This window comes from Nerophis ophidion, linkage group LG22 (genome assembly GCF_033978795.1).
Source record: "Nerophis ophidion isolate RoL-2023_Sa linkage group LG22, RoL_Noph_v1.0, whole genome shotgun sequence".
NCBI classification, from domain to species: Eukaryota; Metazoa; Chordata; class Actinopteri; order Syngnathiformes; family Syngnathidae; genus Nerophis; species Nerophis ophidion.
The window spans coordinates 20,304,178-20,322,013 of record NC_084632.1 but is presented as its reverse complement, the minus strand read 5'-3'; the positions used below and the strand labels follow the sequence as shown (position 1 = coordinate 20,322,013).

Genomic DNA, 17,836 nt, shown 5'->3' with positions numbered 1-17,836 from the left:
AGTGGGGCAAAAAAGTATTTAGTCAGCCACCGATTGTGCAAGTTCTCCCACTTAAAATGATGACACAGGTCCTTAATTTTCATCATAGGTACACTTCAACTGTGAGAGACAGAATGTGAAAAAAAATCCAGGAATTCACATTGAAGGAATTTTAAATAATTTATTTGTAAATGATGGTGGAAAATAAGTATTTGGTCAACCGTTCAAAGGGCTCACTGATGGAAGGAGGTTTTGGCTCAAAATCTCACGATACATGGCCCCATTCATTCTTTCTTTAACACGGATCAATCGTCCTGTCCCCTTAGCAGAAAAACAGCCCCAAAGCATGATGTTTCCACCCCCATGCTTCACAGTAGTTATGGTGTTCTTGGGATGCAACTCAGTATTCTTCTTCCTCCCAACACAACGAGTTGAGTTTATACCAAAATGGATACATGGATGATACAGCAGAGGATTGGGAGAATGTCATGTGGTCAGATGAAACCAAAATGGAACTTTATATGTGTATGTGTGTATATAATGCGTGTGTGCGTGTGTATGTATATATATATATATATATATACTTATTATATACATATATGTGTATGTATATAAATGTGTATATACATGTGTATATATACAGTATATACATATGTGTGTAAATTTGTATTGATATATATATATATATATATATATGTACACAGTATATATGTATATATATATATATATACACACATATATAGATACACACACGTACATGTGTATGTATGTGTGTATATAATGCGTGTGTGTATATATATATATATATATGTATATATATCCATCCATCCATCCATGGATGGATGGATGGATGGATGGATGTGTATATATATATATATATATATATATATATATATATATATATATATATATATATATATATATATATATATATATATATATGTATATATATCCATCCATCCATCCATGGATGGATGGATGGATGGATGGATGTATATATATATATATATATATATATATATATATATATATACACTCACATGTTATATATAAAATATTAAGTGGCTTAACTTCAGGCCGAAATTGTTTTGAAGCGCTGGGTGTGGCCTGCTTCCAGTGAGCAGTTCCTCTGGCTATGATATATTTTTGACTCACTGCACTGCAGAACACCATGTACTAGTTCACTCAAAACTTCAAGGAGAACACAAAACATTCATTCAATAGTTTATTTCAATAAAAACATTGACAAGATTGAGAGTTAACATTGCATTTGTATTAAAAAATGACATTCATGCTATTATACAGACACCAGATTACTTTCCCACTCAACACTCACTTTTTGTTTTGGAAGTAGAGGAAATAGATAATCCCAGAGTTTTTTTTTTTTTTTTGGAATGATCTTAATCTGTAAACACTATTTTAAAGCTTATTTTAAGGCTTATCTGTGAGCTGTGTGCCATTTTTAACACCAACCTTTTGTTTCCGCTACGTGCATCCACAAACTTCCACACTACGTTGACAATACAAAGTTCACCGTCCAACTGTTTGTTCCATTCTCTTTCTTTTCAACTTACCAATAAACTTTCAGGTATATGTATTTTCCCTTTCACATACGGTTTACTGCATGCATAAAAAACACATCTCTGTCTGGCTTACTCAACTTCCCAGCTGCAATTACTATTACACTATCATTCAGTGTAATGTGCTCGGTTAACAGTAGAAATCTTACAGGCACTAAAAACACATCATGTTAGCGTCCGTTGTGTTAAAGGGGGACGTAAAGACTGGACAATAATTGCACTTCTTTCTTTACATCATTTAAATATGACAATGTATCGTAAACTTGTCAATTTATGGCACTTTGACACCTGAAATGCCCACTGGGCACAAAATGATATCCCTCACCCTCCCAACTAGTCCAAAACTCCTAAAATCTCACTCTCAGATCAGGGGATTTGGAATCGGGAGGTTATTGCAGCTCTTATCAGAAGGCTAAGTTCTCTGATGGAGAGCCACAGTTTCCATGTCAGCAGACCCGCAAAGAGTCCACGTACGGACTGGAAACAAAGCAAGGGGCTCCTACGCCGTCTTTCATCCACCGGCGGCGGCTATCGCCACGGCGCTCACCACAGTCTCTCGGCAGCACCGATGCAACCAGGTGCCGCTTTTCAAAGAGGACGAATCGGAGAAGACGGACCTTCTGATTCACAGGATTCATTGAAGTCGCTCAACGCTCAGGCGGGATCTTGCAATTTAGCACGTCATGCAGCGAGGTCTTATGTTCAAGGGCTGAGGATTGGGGTCAACCTGTGGGAGGAAGACAGAAACAAAGACATGAGATTCGACACCAAGTACTTTTTTTTTATGACAACTATTCATATTACAGGAGGTACCTCAACTTAAGAGTGTATTAAGATAAGACCGGTCTCTTAACTAATTTTTATGCTTTAAGTTACAAGCATCCACCCTTTAGATGGCATAGTGCAAGTCACAGTGAACCACGTCATATCCGCCTAAAACATCTGGTCTTACTCACTAGCATTAACTTATAGCTGGAGATGTACATAACTTTGTTTTCCAACAATGGAAAGGAAAAAAGAAGAAGTAGATATTTATTGAATTAAAAAAGGAAATTGTCTGCACCGTACTAAAGCAGAGTGATTCTAACGCCAGCAAGGAATGTTAAAATTATACATAAACGGCAGATATTTATTAATGAAAAAAGCTGCTAATGGTGTGTTTGACAGAGAAGCAGCTGGAGGGAGATGCCTTAAAAAGTCCACTCACCAATTTAAATGCTGTACATTATTATCATGTTACTTCATTATAAACTGTTGTTGTATTTGATGGTGAACTCTATTGTATATTTCGACAATATTTACTTTCTAAAACTTAGTTGTTATTTAAAAGAAGGCATGTTTTATGTTAAAATGGTGCTGTTCTAGGGGGAAGCAAAGCACAGATCAAATTAATTTCAATGTGAGAATGACTTGAGATACAGGTGTTTCAAGTTAGGAGATCCGTCAAAGAACCAATTAAACTTGTAAGTTCAGGTTTAATTAAAACTAAATCATATTTTAGAACATTTTAGAAGAAAAAATTTTTTTTTGCAAATATTAGCTGGATTATAAACCGCGGATATGTACCGTATGTTATAAAATAGAATATTTACACCGAAAGATTTTGTAAATGTTTATTTTCGTACCTAAATGTTTCCAAACGGTGTCTGTAACACGGTAGTAAAATGACTGATCAAAAAAAATAGAAAAGCCATTGATGTCTTTATTCAACTTTTCTAGATTAATAGGATTTTCTCCTTTTTAAATACGATTTTTTTTTTTAAACAAAAAACCCGAAAAGTCACTGATGTCTTTATTTATCCTTTGAGATCAATACGTTTTTCTACTGCCCTGCGATGAGGTGGCGACTTGTCCAGGGTGTACCCTGCCTTCCGCCCGATTGTAGCTGAAATAGGCGCCAGCGCCCTCCGCAACCCCACAAGGAAATAAGCGGTAGAAAATGGAAAATGGACGTTTTTCTACTTTTATAAGAAGATTTAAGATGTCGATCAGGATTTTTCTTCCTTGTACTTTGAAAACATTCAAGAGTTTGAACAATTTCTTTAAGTGGATCATTTTAGTACATGGTTTGATTTCTTTGCTTCATCCATTCAATAATTTAGCAGTTAGTGACTACAAATCCATAGATTAGCCTCACTTTTGTATAAACTGCGGTTCCAAGCTTGGGAAAAAGTAGTGTCTTACAGCCCGAAAAATACAATACCGCATTTGTTTGTGGTGCATTCCATTAGTTTGATACATTATCTGAAAGTTTGTTTTTCTTTTCAAAAGGCACGTTGCATGTTAAAATTGTGCCGTTTTAGAAGTCAAGCACCAATTTAATTGATTTGAATTCATTTCAATGGGAGACGTTGATTTGAGATACAAGTGTTTTGAGTTGAGAGCCGTCACAGAACCAGCCAAGCTTGTAAGTTGAGATACGACTGTATATTTAATTACATTCATATTACTAAGAGTCAGTTGTACGAGTCAACATTGGTTGGAGGGGGGTGCTCGCTCACCTCACTGTACACAGGCGGCGGTCGGAAGCGAAACTCCTGCACAAACGCCATAAGGGGACGCTCAAGGATTCCGCTCAGCTCGTCGACGGGTTGAGGAGACGCCGTGTTGCTGCTGCACTGCTCAGCCTCGCCCTCCGTCACCACAGAGCTGTACTCAGGAGGAGCTGCAGGGGTGGAAAAAAAAAAAAAGAAGAAAAAATTAGTCCGCTGCTCTGATTCAGGTCAGAACAGGTCCAAACGTGAAACTGCTTACTCAGCGTTAACCTACATTGAGTTTATTGTATTTTCCATTAACAAATACGGAAAAGATGCGTTTATGTGTTGGCACTGTTAACCTTTAACCACAGTTTTTTTTGTGATAACTTAAAGGCCTACTGAAACCCACCAAGCAGTCTGAGAGTTTATATATCAATGATGAAATATTAACATTGCAACACATGCCAATACGGCCTTTTTAGTTTACTAAATCGCAATTTTAAATGTCCCGGGAGTTTCGTCTTGAAAACGTTGTGTAATGATGACGTGGACGCAAGACGTCACGGGTTCTTAGGAAGTATGAGCGCTGCACACACACATCTAAATGTCGTCTGCTTTACCGGCATAATTACATAGTATTTTGGAGAACTGTGTTGCTGAATCTTTTGCAATTTGTTCAATTAATATTGGAGAAGTCAAAGTAGCAAGATGGAGTTTAGCCTTTAGCCACACAAACACACAGTGATTCCTTGTTTAAAATTCCTGGAGGTTAAAATTTACTATGGATCAGAGCGCGGTCAAGAGAACATGAAACACGACGGAATGTCAACCAGCAGTTTTCGGTGAGAAATTTGTGGTTAAAAAGTCGCTTCTTACCGGAGAAAAGCTGAGCTTGCCCCGTCCATAGCTGCCGTCGACTCCCCTGAGACACTGTGCGTCAAGACACCCGTGGACGTACACTTCAGACTATCAGGTACTGTTAAACTTGCTTAAACACTAGCAACACAATAGAAAGATAAGAGATTTCCCAGAATGATCCTACTAAATGTGTCTAAAAACATCGGACTCCGTCCCAATGCAACCGTTTGTTTTTTTTCGTTTGTTTTTTTTCTAGTCCGTCGCTATCAATATCCTCAAACACAAATCTTTCATCCTCGCTCAAATTAATGGGGAAATTGTCATTTTCTCGGTCCGAATAGCACTTTTTGTTGGAGGCTCCCCTTATAAACAATGTGAATATGTGAGGAGCCCCCACACTTGCGACGTCATCGTCTGCGACTTCCGGTAGAGGCAGGGCTTTTGTCTTAGCATCGAAAGTTGCGAACTTTATCGTGGATGTTCTCTACTAAATCCTTTCAGCAAACATATGGCAAAATCGCGAAATGATCAAGTATGACACAGAGAATGGACCTGCTATCCCCGTTTAAATAAGAAAATCTCATTTCAGTAGGCCTTTAAGGTTGTTGACAAATTATGCTTTTATTTTGGCAAGACTTACGCTCGGGCTGCTCGGGGATGGCCATACGCAGCCACTCCAAATTGACGCTGTACTGGCTGCTGACGCTGGAGGTCCTGCTTCCGAAAGGATGGAGAGGGATGGTGCCTATGACCAGTGGCAGCTCAAGAAACAGCTTGGAGGTTCCCGGGACGTCGACACACACCTGTTGTCGTTGGGGAAGACGGGTACATGCTCTGGTGAGTTGGACGTGTGGACAAAAAGCAAGAAGGTGCATTCTGACGGAGCTCACTTTAAGCATGTATTCCACTTTGATGATGCGGCACTGCAGGATGGACGGACCCACGGGTGGGATCTTGATGGCCCGACCGTGCCAGGTCTCCCTGCACCTGGCACCCACCACGTCGCCACTGAGAGTGGCCACCACTGAGCGCTTCTGCTTCATGGTGCCGCGGGCAATGAACGTCTGAGTCTGCGTAATGAAGGCTTTGGGTATGATGGACCGGGAAGTGGCATTGTCAAACTCTGCAAAAACTGGTATGACCTCGCCTGCAAAGAAGAGAAGAAAGGTATTATAATAATCAATAACATAATTTGATATTTAGCTTGCATATGCGGTATTACAGCGTTTCCCACAGGGGGACTGTTTGATGAAGTCATTGTACGGTTTGCATAATTGGCCATGTAATTGTAACGGACGCCGGAGAAAAAAAAAAAAGTGCGTAAAAAACTTGTTTGGAATCACAAATTGACTTTTTTCAGTCAGCCCCCGTTGCCCGGTGAAAAAAGAGATGCATGCTTTAATGTCAGAGTGTCCAAGTCTTTTTTTCATTTTTATTATCTACAGGGGTCTTAATACTTGCTAAATATAACACCATAACGCTAAATTGCCAGCATGAATCCCTCTTGCTGTGTTTTCTTATTCTCTGGCAGACCAGCTATGTATGAGGTTTGTTAAGAAGCAGTTACGATGTATACCGCCACCTCCTGTACGTTGATTTTAACGTCAATCAACAGTCCCATAAAGTGTTAAATTTAAAGTAAAGTTAAAGTACCAATGATTGTCACACACATACTAGATATGGCGAAATTATTCACCCTGGGAGGTGAGGGGAGCAGCGGGCAGCAGCGGTGCCGCGCCTGGGAATCATTTATTGTGATTTAACCCTCAATTCCAACCCTTAAAGCTGAGTGCCAAGCAGGGAGGTAATGGGTTCCCATTTTTATAGTCTTTGGTATGACTCGGACGGGATTTGAACTCCCGCGGACACTCTAACAGAACGGCCACATGACGGAGGGGGTACAGGTAGCGCCTAGGGCTGCAGCTGTTGATTACTCTAGTGATCGAATAATCTATCGATTATTTTGTTCGATTAATCGAGTAATTGGATAAATACACTTTATAGCATTAGTACATATTTTAGGGGAAAAAATTCAAATAAAGAAAAAAATGTGTTATTCTTTTTTTTGGGAATAATGAATGCACATTAAAATTGCTTTTTTTTTTTTTTTAAATAATAATAATAACAAAACAATTTCCACTGTTTGGCGCCACAACTCACACGCTATTGCTCTCATCTGCGCTTTATTGCAGCAGCCAGCCGTGCCGAAACTATGTCCTCACATTTAAGGTTCCGGGCACTCCATGTGGTTGAGAGTGTATAAATTTTTATTTTATTGAACAGAATATAAATCAAAGCTTTTTTCTAATCGAATGAATTGTTGCAGCCCAAGTAGCGGCGAATCTATTTGCAGCGGTCCAAATGGGAAACACTGTTACGCCACATGTCATATTTGAACACTCCATAAGTAACCAAATATGGTTCCCTGCCGGACTAAAATATAATCTTACCTGGCGTGTAACCTTTACGGTCAATCTTTGCAGTGACAGACACTTGTCCAAAGTTGCGGTACCACGTTCGTGCCATCTTGTCCTTTGTTCCGGCCTGTGGTGCCTGAAAATGATGACAACCGCATTAGCGAGTGTGCGTCATCAAACGGGGAGAGAGAGCGTTAGTTAGGAGGCTCACCAGTAGCGCCGGTGTGTTTATGTCAATGGGCTCAATGACTGTAAACTCCTTCTTGATCTTCTTGACGGCTGCCCAGGGTCTGTGCAGCTTCACTTTGACCCAGTAACGAATGCTGCCGTGTTTACCCTCAAAGGAGGTGACGAGCGTCTCCTCCGGAAGCTGGAAGCTGAACGGGAACTCGTGTCTGCCCGCAGGAAGGACGGTAACTTCTCCATTATCTGCGAGAAGCAGATGAGCAGTGCATTTAGACTTCTTTCTTTTGTACTCGTATGAAAAAAGGCAACTGTTGGAGTCAGGCGATTTAAAAAAGCATCAGAAAAGTAAATCTATCTTAAACTTGTCTATCTGGTTTAGGGATCAGTAATTCATGAACCATCAAGTTTGTGAAATTTTTTGTGACTTAAGGCAACTGAAATACAACGCTTTCTCCACGATCACATGGCTTGCTCCGAGGGGCGGCCCTGGCTCTATTGTGCTGACTGGGAACATGTTTTCCACTAGCCCCTTCTCTACTGCTGTTTTTTTTCCAGATACATTCTGTGCAGACCCGCGAACACGTGTTTGTGTTTAACAGTGTTTGTGTGTGTGTGTGTGTGTGTGTGTCCCCTGTTGCTAGAAACTCCCATTTGGAGTTCCATCACAATACATTCATGGTCAAAATCTATTGATGACATCACTGGGTGAAACTGATAGTCTGATAAGTCTATATCAGTGGTTCTTAACTTGGGTTCGATCGAACCCTCGGGGTTCGGTGAGTCGGCCTCAGGGGTTTGGCGGAGCCTCCGCCGCGGAGGTTAAGACACACCCGACTCATCGTGTAAAAAAAAAAACCTTCTCCCATCGGCGTATTATGGACACCCCCCAAACAATGTTCCCTCTAATTTTCCATCTGATTTGCAGGTGTGTGATTTGTTCTGAGTTCATGCGCTGTGATGGTATTGTTCTTTGAACAAAGTGATGTTCATGCATGGTTCATTTTGTAAAAAGAACATAACTGTCTTGAATTTGAAAAAAACTAAAACATTTTGAAGTCACGTCCGTTGTCTCCTTGAGCAAGACACACCACCTTCCTGATGGGTCGTGGTTAGCGCCTTGAATTACCTCCCGCCATCAGTGTGTGAATGTATGTGTGAATGGGTGAATGTGGAAATAGTGTCAAAGCACTTTGAGTACCTTGAAGGTAGGAAAGGGCGATATTTCCCGTTTACCATTTATTTTTCACTAAAGAAGGGTTCAGTGAATGCATACATGAAACCGGTGGGGTTCGGTACTCCAACAAGGTTAAGAACCACTGGTCTATATCAGGGGTCACCAACGCGGTGCCGGCGGGCACCAGGTAGCCCGTAAGGACCAGATGAGTCGCCCGCTGGCCTGTTCTAAAAATTAGCATCAAATAGCAGCACTTACCAGTGAGCTGCCTCTATTTTAAAAATTGTATTTATTTACTAGCAAGCTGGTCTCACTTTGCTCAACATTTTTAATTCTAAGAGGGACAAAACTCAAATAGAATTTGAAAATCCAAGAAAATATTTTAAAAACTTGGTCTTCACTTGTTTAAATAAATTCATTTATTTTTTTACTTTGCTTCTTATAACTTTCAGAAAGACAATTTTAGAGAAAAAATACAACCTTAAAAATGATTTTAGAATTTTTAAACACATATACCTTTTTACCTTTTAAATTAATTCCTCTTCTTTCCTGACAATTTAAATCAATGTTCAAGTAAATTTATTTTTTATTGTAAAGAATATTGAATGCATTTTAATTTAATCCTTCATTTTAGCTTCTGCTTTTTCTACGAAGAATATTTGTGAAATATTTCTTCAAAGTTATCATGATTAAAATTCCCCCAAAATATTCTGGCAAATCGAGAAAATCTTTAGAATCAAATTTAAATCTTATTTCAAAGTTTTTTGAATTTGTTTTTAAATGTTTGTTCTGGAAAATCTAGAAGAAATAATGATTTGTCTTTGTTAGAAATATAAATAGCTTGGTCCAATTTGTTACATATTCTAACAAAATGCAGATTGGATTTTAACAAATTTAAAACATGTCATCAAAATTTTAAAATTAATCTTAATCAGGAAAAATTACTAATGATTCTTTTTTTTAATTTTTTCAAAAAGATTCGAATTAGATAGTTTTTGTCTTATTTTTTTCGGTTGAATTTGGAATTTTAAAGAGTCGAAATTTAAGATAAACTATGTTTAAAAATGTAATTTAAATTTTCATTCCTCTTGTAAACCTTTCAATTAAGTGTTTTTGTCATCATTTATTCTCTACAACAAAACCTTCCTCAAAAGGAGAAAAAATATACGACGGAATGACAGACAGAAATACCCATTTTTATATATATATATAGATTTATTTATTAAAGGTAAATTGAGCAAATTGGCTATTTCTGGCAATTTTTTAAAGTGTGTATCAAACTGGTAGCCCTTTGCAAAAAGGTTGGTGACCCCTGGTCTATATTGTTATTGAGCAGAAGAATCCATGAAAAAAGCATTTGCCAAGTAAATTTTCTATGAATGAGGTGCAACATTTATTTCAATAAATTGTCTTCTTAATGAGAGGGTTGCTTGTTTGCACACTTCAACTCAATAAGTGCCAAACAGCAGTGGACTAAGTCAGTGTTTTTCAACCACTGTGAGATGCAGTCTGGTGTGCCGTGGGAGATTATCTAGTTTCACGTATTTGGGTTAAAAATATTTTTTGCAAACCAGTAATTATAGTCTGCAAATGATGTGTTGTTGTTGAGTGGTCGGTGCTGTCTAGAGCTCGGGAGAGTAACCGTGTATCAGTAGGTGGCAGCAGGTAGATAATTGCTTTGTAGATGTCGGAAACAGCGGGAGGCAGCGTGCAGGTAAAAAAGGGTGTCTTATGCTTAAACCAAAATAAGCAAAAGGCGAGTGCCCCTAAAAAAAGGCATTGAAGCTTAGGGAAGGCTATGAAAAACAAAATTAAGAATGAACTGGCTACAAATTAAAAACAGAATGCTGGACGACAGCAAAGACTTACTGAGGAGCAAAGATGGCATCCACAAAGTATATCCGAACATGACATGTCCCCACAAAGAAGGATAAAAACAATAAAATATTCTTAATTGCTAAAATAAAGTAGATGTGGGAAATATTGCTAAAGGAAGACATGAAACTGCTACAGGAAAATAAAAATAGGAGCGCAAGACAAAAACTAAAACACTACACGCGGGAAAACAGCAAACAACTCAAAATAAGTCATGGCATGTTGTGACAGGTGGTGACAGTCCACCTACTTTGAGACAAGATCCATATCGATGCATGGGTTTTTATGGTTTAAAGTCATCCAACAATTGGGACAACGACTTTTTACTGTCAACTGAGTTTCGTTTTTTAATGAACGCAAAAAATGTGCCTTGGCTCAAAAAAGGTTGAAAAACACGGGACTAAGTAACTCTGAATTGAGGCTAAAGTCAACAAACAACAAGCAAATATACATTTGCTTTATATTTTCAATGAAGTACCGTTTGGATTTCTGGAAGTCACCCATAGTGAATCAACTGGTCGGTAACCCAGACTGGACCAGGCTGCGCGGCGCACTGACCTGCCTGCAGCAGCACTTCTCTCCGGTTCAAATACTCCACTTCGTCGCTGTAGTTCTGCGTGTAGGCGGTGCTGGAGCCTGCGGAGCGGGACTCGGTCCAGTGCACTTTCGCGAAGCCTTCGGCGTGGAGCTTCAGGGAGTCCAGTCGCGCCTCCCTGGTGAGCTCCAGCACCACCCGGCCGGAGACCACGTCCCCGCTGCTGTACACCGGGGGACAGTCCACGTCCGTGGAGTCGAAGACTATGTCCAACTTTTTTAGCTTGTCGAAAATCATCTTGGAGCGGGGGTTAATTCCTTCTCACAGGTGAGAGGTTGCTGGTCTGTACTTGAGAATGTTTTGCAGTTTCGGTTGGAGGCCTATTTGCAGGAAACCGAAGTGGGCGGCTCTGCATTTATTACGTAAGTCTCAGGAGAGCGCTGAAGGCTGGGCAGTGATGCCTTCACGTGCGGCCCCTTGACAAGGACTTTTCAACACTGGCGTTCGAGTCCATGCATTGGGGCTTCCTTTCATATTCGTTTTTCAACGAGAAATACGTTATTCCACATCGCGGCAAATTACTGAAACCCATGCGAGCACAGGATTCATTTGGCATAAACCAAAAGCGAAACAAGTCCAAATTCCCTGCTCGAGTCATTGTGAAAGTGATTGTTGTTTGGATCTCCTATTTCCGGGCTGGCCTTGAAGGCAGCGTTATAAAACATGCAGACTGGGTGTGGAAGTAGCAGCAGCAGCAGAGGAAAACACAGCCTGATGATGACTGATGGTTACAAGTTCCTAGAAGAAAACAGGCTTTCTGGGCATGCTCTCAGTGTTCTGTAGTTACCTCCCAGACGAGGGAAATAGTTCCACACTGGATCAAAACAGTTTGTTCCACTTCTTCCATTGTACAACACAACAGGGCCAAGAAATCCTCTTCTCAAAAACAGCCACACTATGTCTCACCACACATTATGTTTGTAAACTGAGTAAATGTCAAGCAAGATAATGTTTTTTTAGACAAGGATGCTACCCTGCAGCAGTAACTGGCAGTGTGCTCCAGGGGTTGACCCGAAACCAGATGCACTTCTGCCCCTTTCAGACTGTAAACTTTTCAGAAGCCACACAAAGCCATTGCTAGAACAAGGTGACACAAAAATAATAATGATCCATTCTGCAAAACATTTGCAAAGGTAAGTTTTGGTTGAGAGAAGCCTTTGGATTCCGTGAATAAATGGACCATGTTTGATTGTAATCAATTCAAACCCCTTTGGAGGAAAAATCCAATCTGGATCTTGAAAAACAAAGTTGTTTACTCCTTTGTTCACTTGGGCGTGGAGTTGGCTCTTTTGTGCCACCAAGTGGACAGATGGTAGTAGTGTTCACAAGGTGCAAGTTAAGAGGTTTGTGTGAAGTAAAATGTGATAAAAAACATGTTTAAGTGTAAAAAGGGCAAAACTAAAAAGCACTGCATTTCTTTTTAGTTTTTAACCAATTCAGTTTCAAAACCCTTCAGGACACAGGTGTCAAACTGAAGGCCCGGGAGTCAGATCTGGCCTTCACAATATTGTACGTGGCCCACAAAAGCCTGGATATAACACGAGTCAATAAAGCACTTAATTTTTTTTCTACTAAACATACCGTTTTTCCTTGAATTGCTGCAGGGCATATAGATGCGCCTGCCTTGAATTACTGCCGGGTCAAACTCGCTTCCCAAAATAATTAGCGCATGCTTAGTATTACCGCCTGGTCAAACTCGTGACATCACGAATGACACTTCCCCTGTCATCATTTTCAAAATGGAGGAGGCTGATTTCAATACTGGTAATTTGAAATTGCATAAAGGGAAGAAGATTAAGAGCTATTCAGTAGGATTTAAGGTCCAAGTTTACATCACACTCAAATTTTTACTGCATGCCTTTGGTAAGTGCCGGAGTGAGGAGAGGTTTTAAAATAATTAGCGCATGCTTACTTTTACCGCATGCCTTTGGTAAGCGCAGGAGTGAGAAGAGGTTTTAAATTAATTAGCGCCCCGACGGCATTTGAAGGAAATATGGTATGCTGAAATGACATGTATCATGTGTGATTCATGAAATTAGTCAAAATCCACAGGTTTTGTTTTAGATGATGTACAGAATAAGCCTCATCATGTCAATACATCAGTTGAGGAAAATTTGTAAATTACATTAACATCCAGTAATTTGATTTTGATATTACTACTTATTACATCTTGTATTACAACATGTAAGTGTAAAAAAAAAAAGTGATTTGTATGATTTTAGATTGTGCTTATACTGTTTTCAAACAAAGACAACAATCTGAAGTTGTCTTTATTTTTAAGTCATAATGTCATGATTTTACAAGTCTGACCCACTTAGGGATATAATTTTCTCTATGTGGTCCCGGAGCTAAAAAGGACTTTGACACCCCAGGTCTGAACCCATATATTTACGAAATGCATAGAGCAACTTCCTGTAAGCAAGCTGAAGTGTCTCAGACATTCTCCTCGGGTAACTCAACAATTTCAAAATATACAATTCTTACATTGAATTTTACATTCATGATGACAACGGCCTACCATAGCTCAGGGTCACAAAAGCTGCTGGTAGAAATGGATAATCGATCATTCCTTACTTCTGCAGAAATTGGAAAACTATGGCATAAGAGGTGTTTCGCAACAGTGGTTAAGTAGTTATTTAAGTAACAGATCTCAATATGTGGAAATTAATAAGATTAAATCACAGCCATGAAGAGTAACTTGTGGGGTTCCACAAGGCTCGGTATTGGGACCTAAGTTATTTCTACGCTACCTAAATGATATATGTTTAGTATCTAATAAATTGAAATGTATTATGTTTGCAGATGATACAAATGTATATTGTTCAGGAGAAAACTTGAAGGAAGTGTTGAGGATAATAGAGGTTGAGTTAATTCAGCTAAAAAAATGGTTTGATATAAATAAGTTATCATTAAATGATAAGAAAATTAATTTATGGTGTTTAGTGGTGCAAGGACAAATTGTGAAGCAAAATTAAATCAAGTGGAAATTGATAGAGTATATGAAACTAAATTCTTGGGAATAATAATTGATCATAAACTGTGTTGGAAACCGCATATTGAATATATAAAGGGAAAAATATCCAAATTTATTGCTATTTTTTATAAAGTAAGACACATGCTGAATAAGAAATGCCTGCATATGTTGTATTATTCTTTCATTTTTCCATACTTAACCTATTGTGTTGAAATTTGGGGAAATGTTTATAAATCAAACATAGACCCAATAATAGAACTTCAAAAAAGGGTCATTAGAATACACAAAACGTGCTACTATGAACATACCAATCCATTATTTATAAGTTCAAATGTATTAAAATTTTCAGACATTGTGTTTTTAAAAACAATGGAAATTGTGTTTCGAGTAAAGAACAACAGCCTTCCAGCTAGTATTCTCAGGCTATTTCATTTAGGAGGAGAAAACTATAATTTACGGGGGATATCTATTTTTGAAATAGGTAAAGCGAGAACAAATATAAAATACAAACGTATTACAGTTTTAGGAGTTAAATGGTGGAACAAGCTCAGTGATGAGCTGAAGATATGCACTTCTTTGGTAAGGTTTAAGAAAACATTGAAAGGTGAAATAATTGAACATTATAAAATATAGTAACAATTACTTTCATCCAATTGATTTTTTTTTTTTTTTTATTTTTTTTTTACGTTGATGTTCCAGGCAATCTAATCTTCAGTGAAGGTATAGGATAGGCAAATATAAGCTTTGGCTTCAGCCTATTCCTTTTTTGGTCATTATTTTTCTTTTCTTTCATGTGTAAATGTGCATAATTGTATACATATAACATGGACTGTAAAACTGATCACACAAAATGGTTGATTGATTTGATTGATTATATGACCAAAATAAACTTATTTCATTCATTCATTCATTCATTCATAATGTAGTCACATGGTTAAAATGCAATTGTGAAGGGAATACATTGTGTGGGCCCAGCCTCACTGAGGCTCGCCCTCCAATGGCCCCTAGTTAAATTGAGTTTGAGAACACTGCCTTGGGATTCGTCAGTGGGGCGAAATATAGCTGCATGGATGGATGACAGTCTGTTGCTGCCTGATCTACACCATTTCTGGGAATATGACCCAGTAGGATAGCTATAAACTACACAGTGATATACATAGTAGCCCTCATGCATACATGTAGATCTAACAGAGTAATTTATTGAGAGTGTACACGTCCAATAAATTCCATATTTTACAAGAGTGTACAGTTTCTAAAAGGGTGCTATTAATTGTTTTTGGTGACGAGGCCCACTTTTTTAGTTTTTTTTAGGTGAACTTGCCCATGACTTCTTCTTTCCTTGCTGCTTGCCCTCGACTGACTCACCACCACAACCACCAACACCAACAACAGTTTGTTTTTACACTATTGTCTATTAAATTAACTGCGTGCCTTTAGTTTGTGCTGCACTTGAGAAGCTTTTGTAATCCTCAAAATGTCCTTGATTGGCAAACAAGCTAGGAGAGAAAGTCGTTCTGGCACACATGCAGGCCAACATAGCAAATAGTGGACACTCGCTTGGCTGCAACCGGTTGCTGGCGATCAAAACAGTAACTTTGCCCCAAGTTACTGGATCTATAAAAGCAGATACAGTCAGTATGCACGGCCTTGTAACTTAAGGTTGTGTTATTTAGAGGCGCGCTTAACAGAGGCTGGAAGTTAAGAGGTTACCGCGCTTGACTCCTTGGTCTAGACTGCCCGACCGCTCCGTCATGTACTCAAGTACTTTCATTACCACTGACCCTGACAAACGTACAGCGTCTGCTAGACTCAGACGAGGGATTGGTAACCCGGTACCGGGGAATCAATACTGGTACTCAACTGTACCACTTTTCGGTACTTTAGTGTGTTCATGTGTTAACAGATGTAATAAAACCTCACCCACGACCCTAATGAGGACAAGCAGTAAAAGAAAATGCCCCTCCATCCATTTTCTACCGCTTATTCCCTTTTGGGGTCGCGGGGGGCGCTGGCGCCTATCTCAGCTACAATCGGGCGGAAGGCAGGGTACACCCTGGACAAGTCGCCACCTCATCGCAGGGCCAACAATGGATAAATAGAATTAAATAAAACATATTGTAGTTAGGTTGATTGGCAACACTAAATTGGCCCTGGTGTGTGAATGTGAGTGTGAATATTGTCTGTCTATCTGTGTTGGTCCTGCGATGAGGAGGCGACTTGTCCAGGGTTTACTCCGCCTTCCGCCCAATTGTAGCTGAGATAGGCACCAAAGGGAATTAGCGGTAGAAATGGATGGATGGATGGATATTGTAGTTAAATTTTAAAGATGAGCGGATAATGATAACTCTGCTGTTCAGTTGTTAAATTGATTTCTCCCACTTCTGAGTCTAATTTGAAAGTATTACATGCATGCAGTTGCAATTCCAAGACATGCGGTGACAGTAGGCTACTGTGTGTTTCCTAGCCAGGGGTAGTCTTTGCCATTAAGCTGAATCAAATTGTTGTATTCATAATGTAAGTATTGCACTTATTACACACCAGCTGTTTGATTGTAACGTTCAGTTTTTAGTAGCAAATCTGGAAGCGTTGAAATCACTATGTAAAATCCCCAAAGCTAATCGGTAGCATGTAAATGGAAAATCTGTAATAAATTTGCATCAAGCTGGCAAATTTGGAAGAGTGAGGCCTTAATGTACGTTCAAATGTTTTACATCAGGCATACTTGCTTAGTTGGCTTGGGAAATTGTGACATTACTAAAAAGCAGTCCGACAAAGTCCGCTGTGAGTGGTCGTTTGCACGCCAAGGGTTTGAGCCGGCAACAAAAATATCGAAATATGGCACAGTTCGATTTTACGTGAATGGATATCAGGTAGAAAAGTAAAAAGTAACACATTTGGTACCTAACCCAATCTCAGACTGGCGTTTGAAGATGTGTAGGAATTCTGACATTCAATCATTAATTGTCAATACAGCTTGTCCTTGATAGGGTCACACGTGAACCTAAGTGTACCCTCGCTGATTGAAGGGTACTGGTCGCCAGTCAAACCCAGGGCATACATATAGATAATTACAAACAAATGAGTGTCCAATCGATCTAACATGCATGTTTTGTGGGGATGGCCATGGGGAGAACATGCAAACGAAACAATCTCCAACCCTTGTTATCCGGAGCAGCTTAGTGAGCCTTTTTTCTCACTACAATGTAAACGTGACACACTAGATCTTCTGGAAACAGAGCGTTGAATTCAAGTAATTACATGAGTGCAGCAAGGCAACAAAAAATATGTATAAATGATTAGTTCAATATTTTTATGTAGCAGATAAATGTACTGGGGCGGCATAGCTCGGTTGGTAGAGCAGCTGTGCCAGCAACTTGAGGGTTGCAGGTTCGATTCCCGCTTCCGCCATCCTAGTCACTGCCGTTGTGTCCTTGGGCAAGACACTTTACCCACCTGCTCCCAGTGCCACCCACACTGGTTTAAATGTAACTTAGATATTGGGTTTCACTATGTAAAGCGCTTTGAGTCACTTGAGAAAAAGCGCTATATAAGTATAATTCACTTCACTTCACTTCACTACTGCCTAACCAGGGTCGAACCAAACACTTGATCAAACATTAACTGTCGACTGTGTTTATTTAAAATGCTTTGGTATCAGGGCAAACTTGACGTTAGTATCTGGAAATCTATTTGGACTTAGTACTGTGATGTATTTGATTTT

General features: G+C 39.3%; 1 protein-coding gene across 2 annotated transcripts in view; it reads right to left on the bottom strand.

The window, feature by feature from the left end:
• Positions 1–1,191: 1,191 nt before the first annotated feature.
• The window catches only part of arrdc2 (arrestin domain containing 2), a 19,389-nt gene continuing 2,744 nt past the window's right edge, over positions 1,192–17,836 (bottom strand). The window contains exons 1-7 of one of the 2 annotated variants that reach the window (XM_061883473.1): positions 11,105–11,454; positions 7,523–7,740; positions 7,345–7,447; positions 5,785–6,041; positions 5,535–5,697; positions 4,061–4,224; positions 1,192–2,286 (exon numbers count right to left, since the gene is read on the bottom strand). In XM_061883473.1, the coding sequence (XP_061739457.1) occupies positions 2,233–2,286; positions 4,061–4,224; positions 5,535–5,697; positions 5,785–6,041; positions 7,345–7,447; positions 7,523–7,740; positions 11,105–11,378 (1,233 nt within the window). In that variant the 5' untranslated portion in view covers positions 11,379–11,454 and the 3' untranslated portion in view covers positions 1,192–2,232. Of the gene's footprint in view, positions 2,287–4,060; positions 4,225–5,534; positions 5,698–5,784; positions 6,042–7,344; positions 7,448–7,522; positions 7,741–11,104; positions 11,455–17,836 lie in introns of those variants that run through there. The other variant, XM_061883474.1, reaches the window with a different exon arrangement.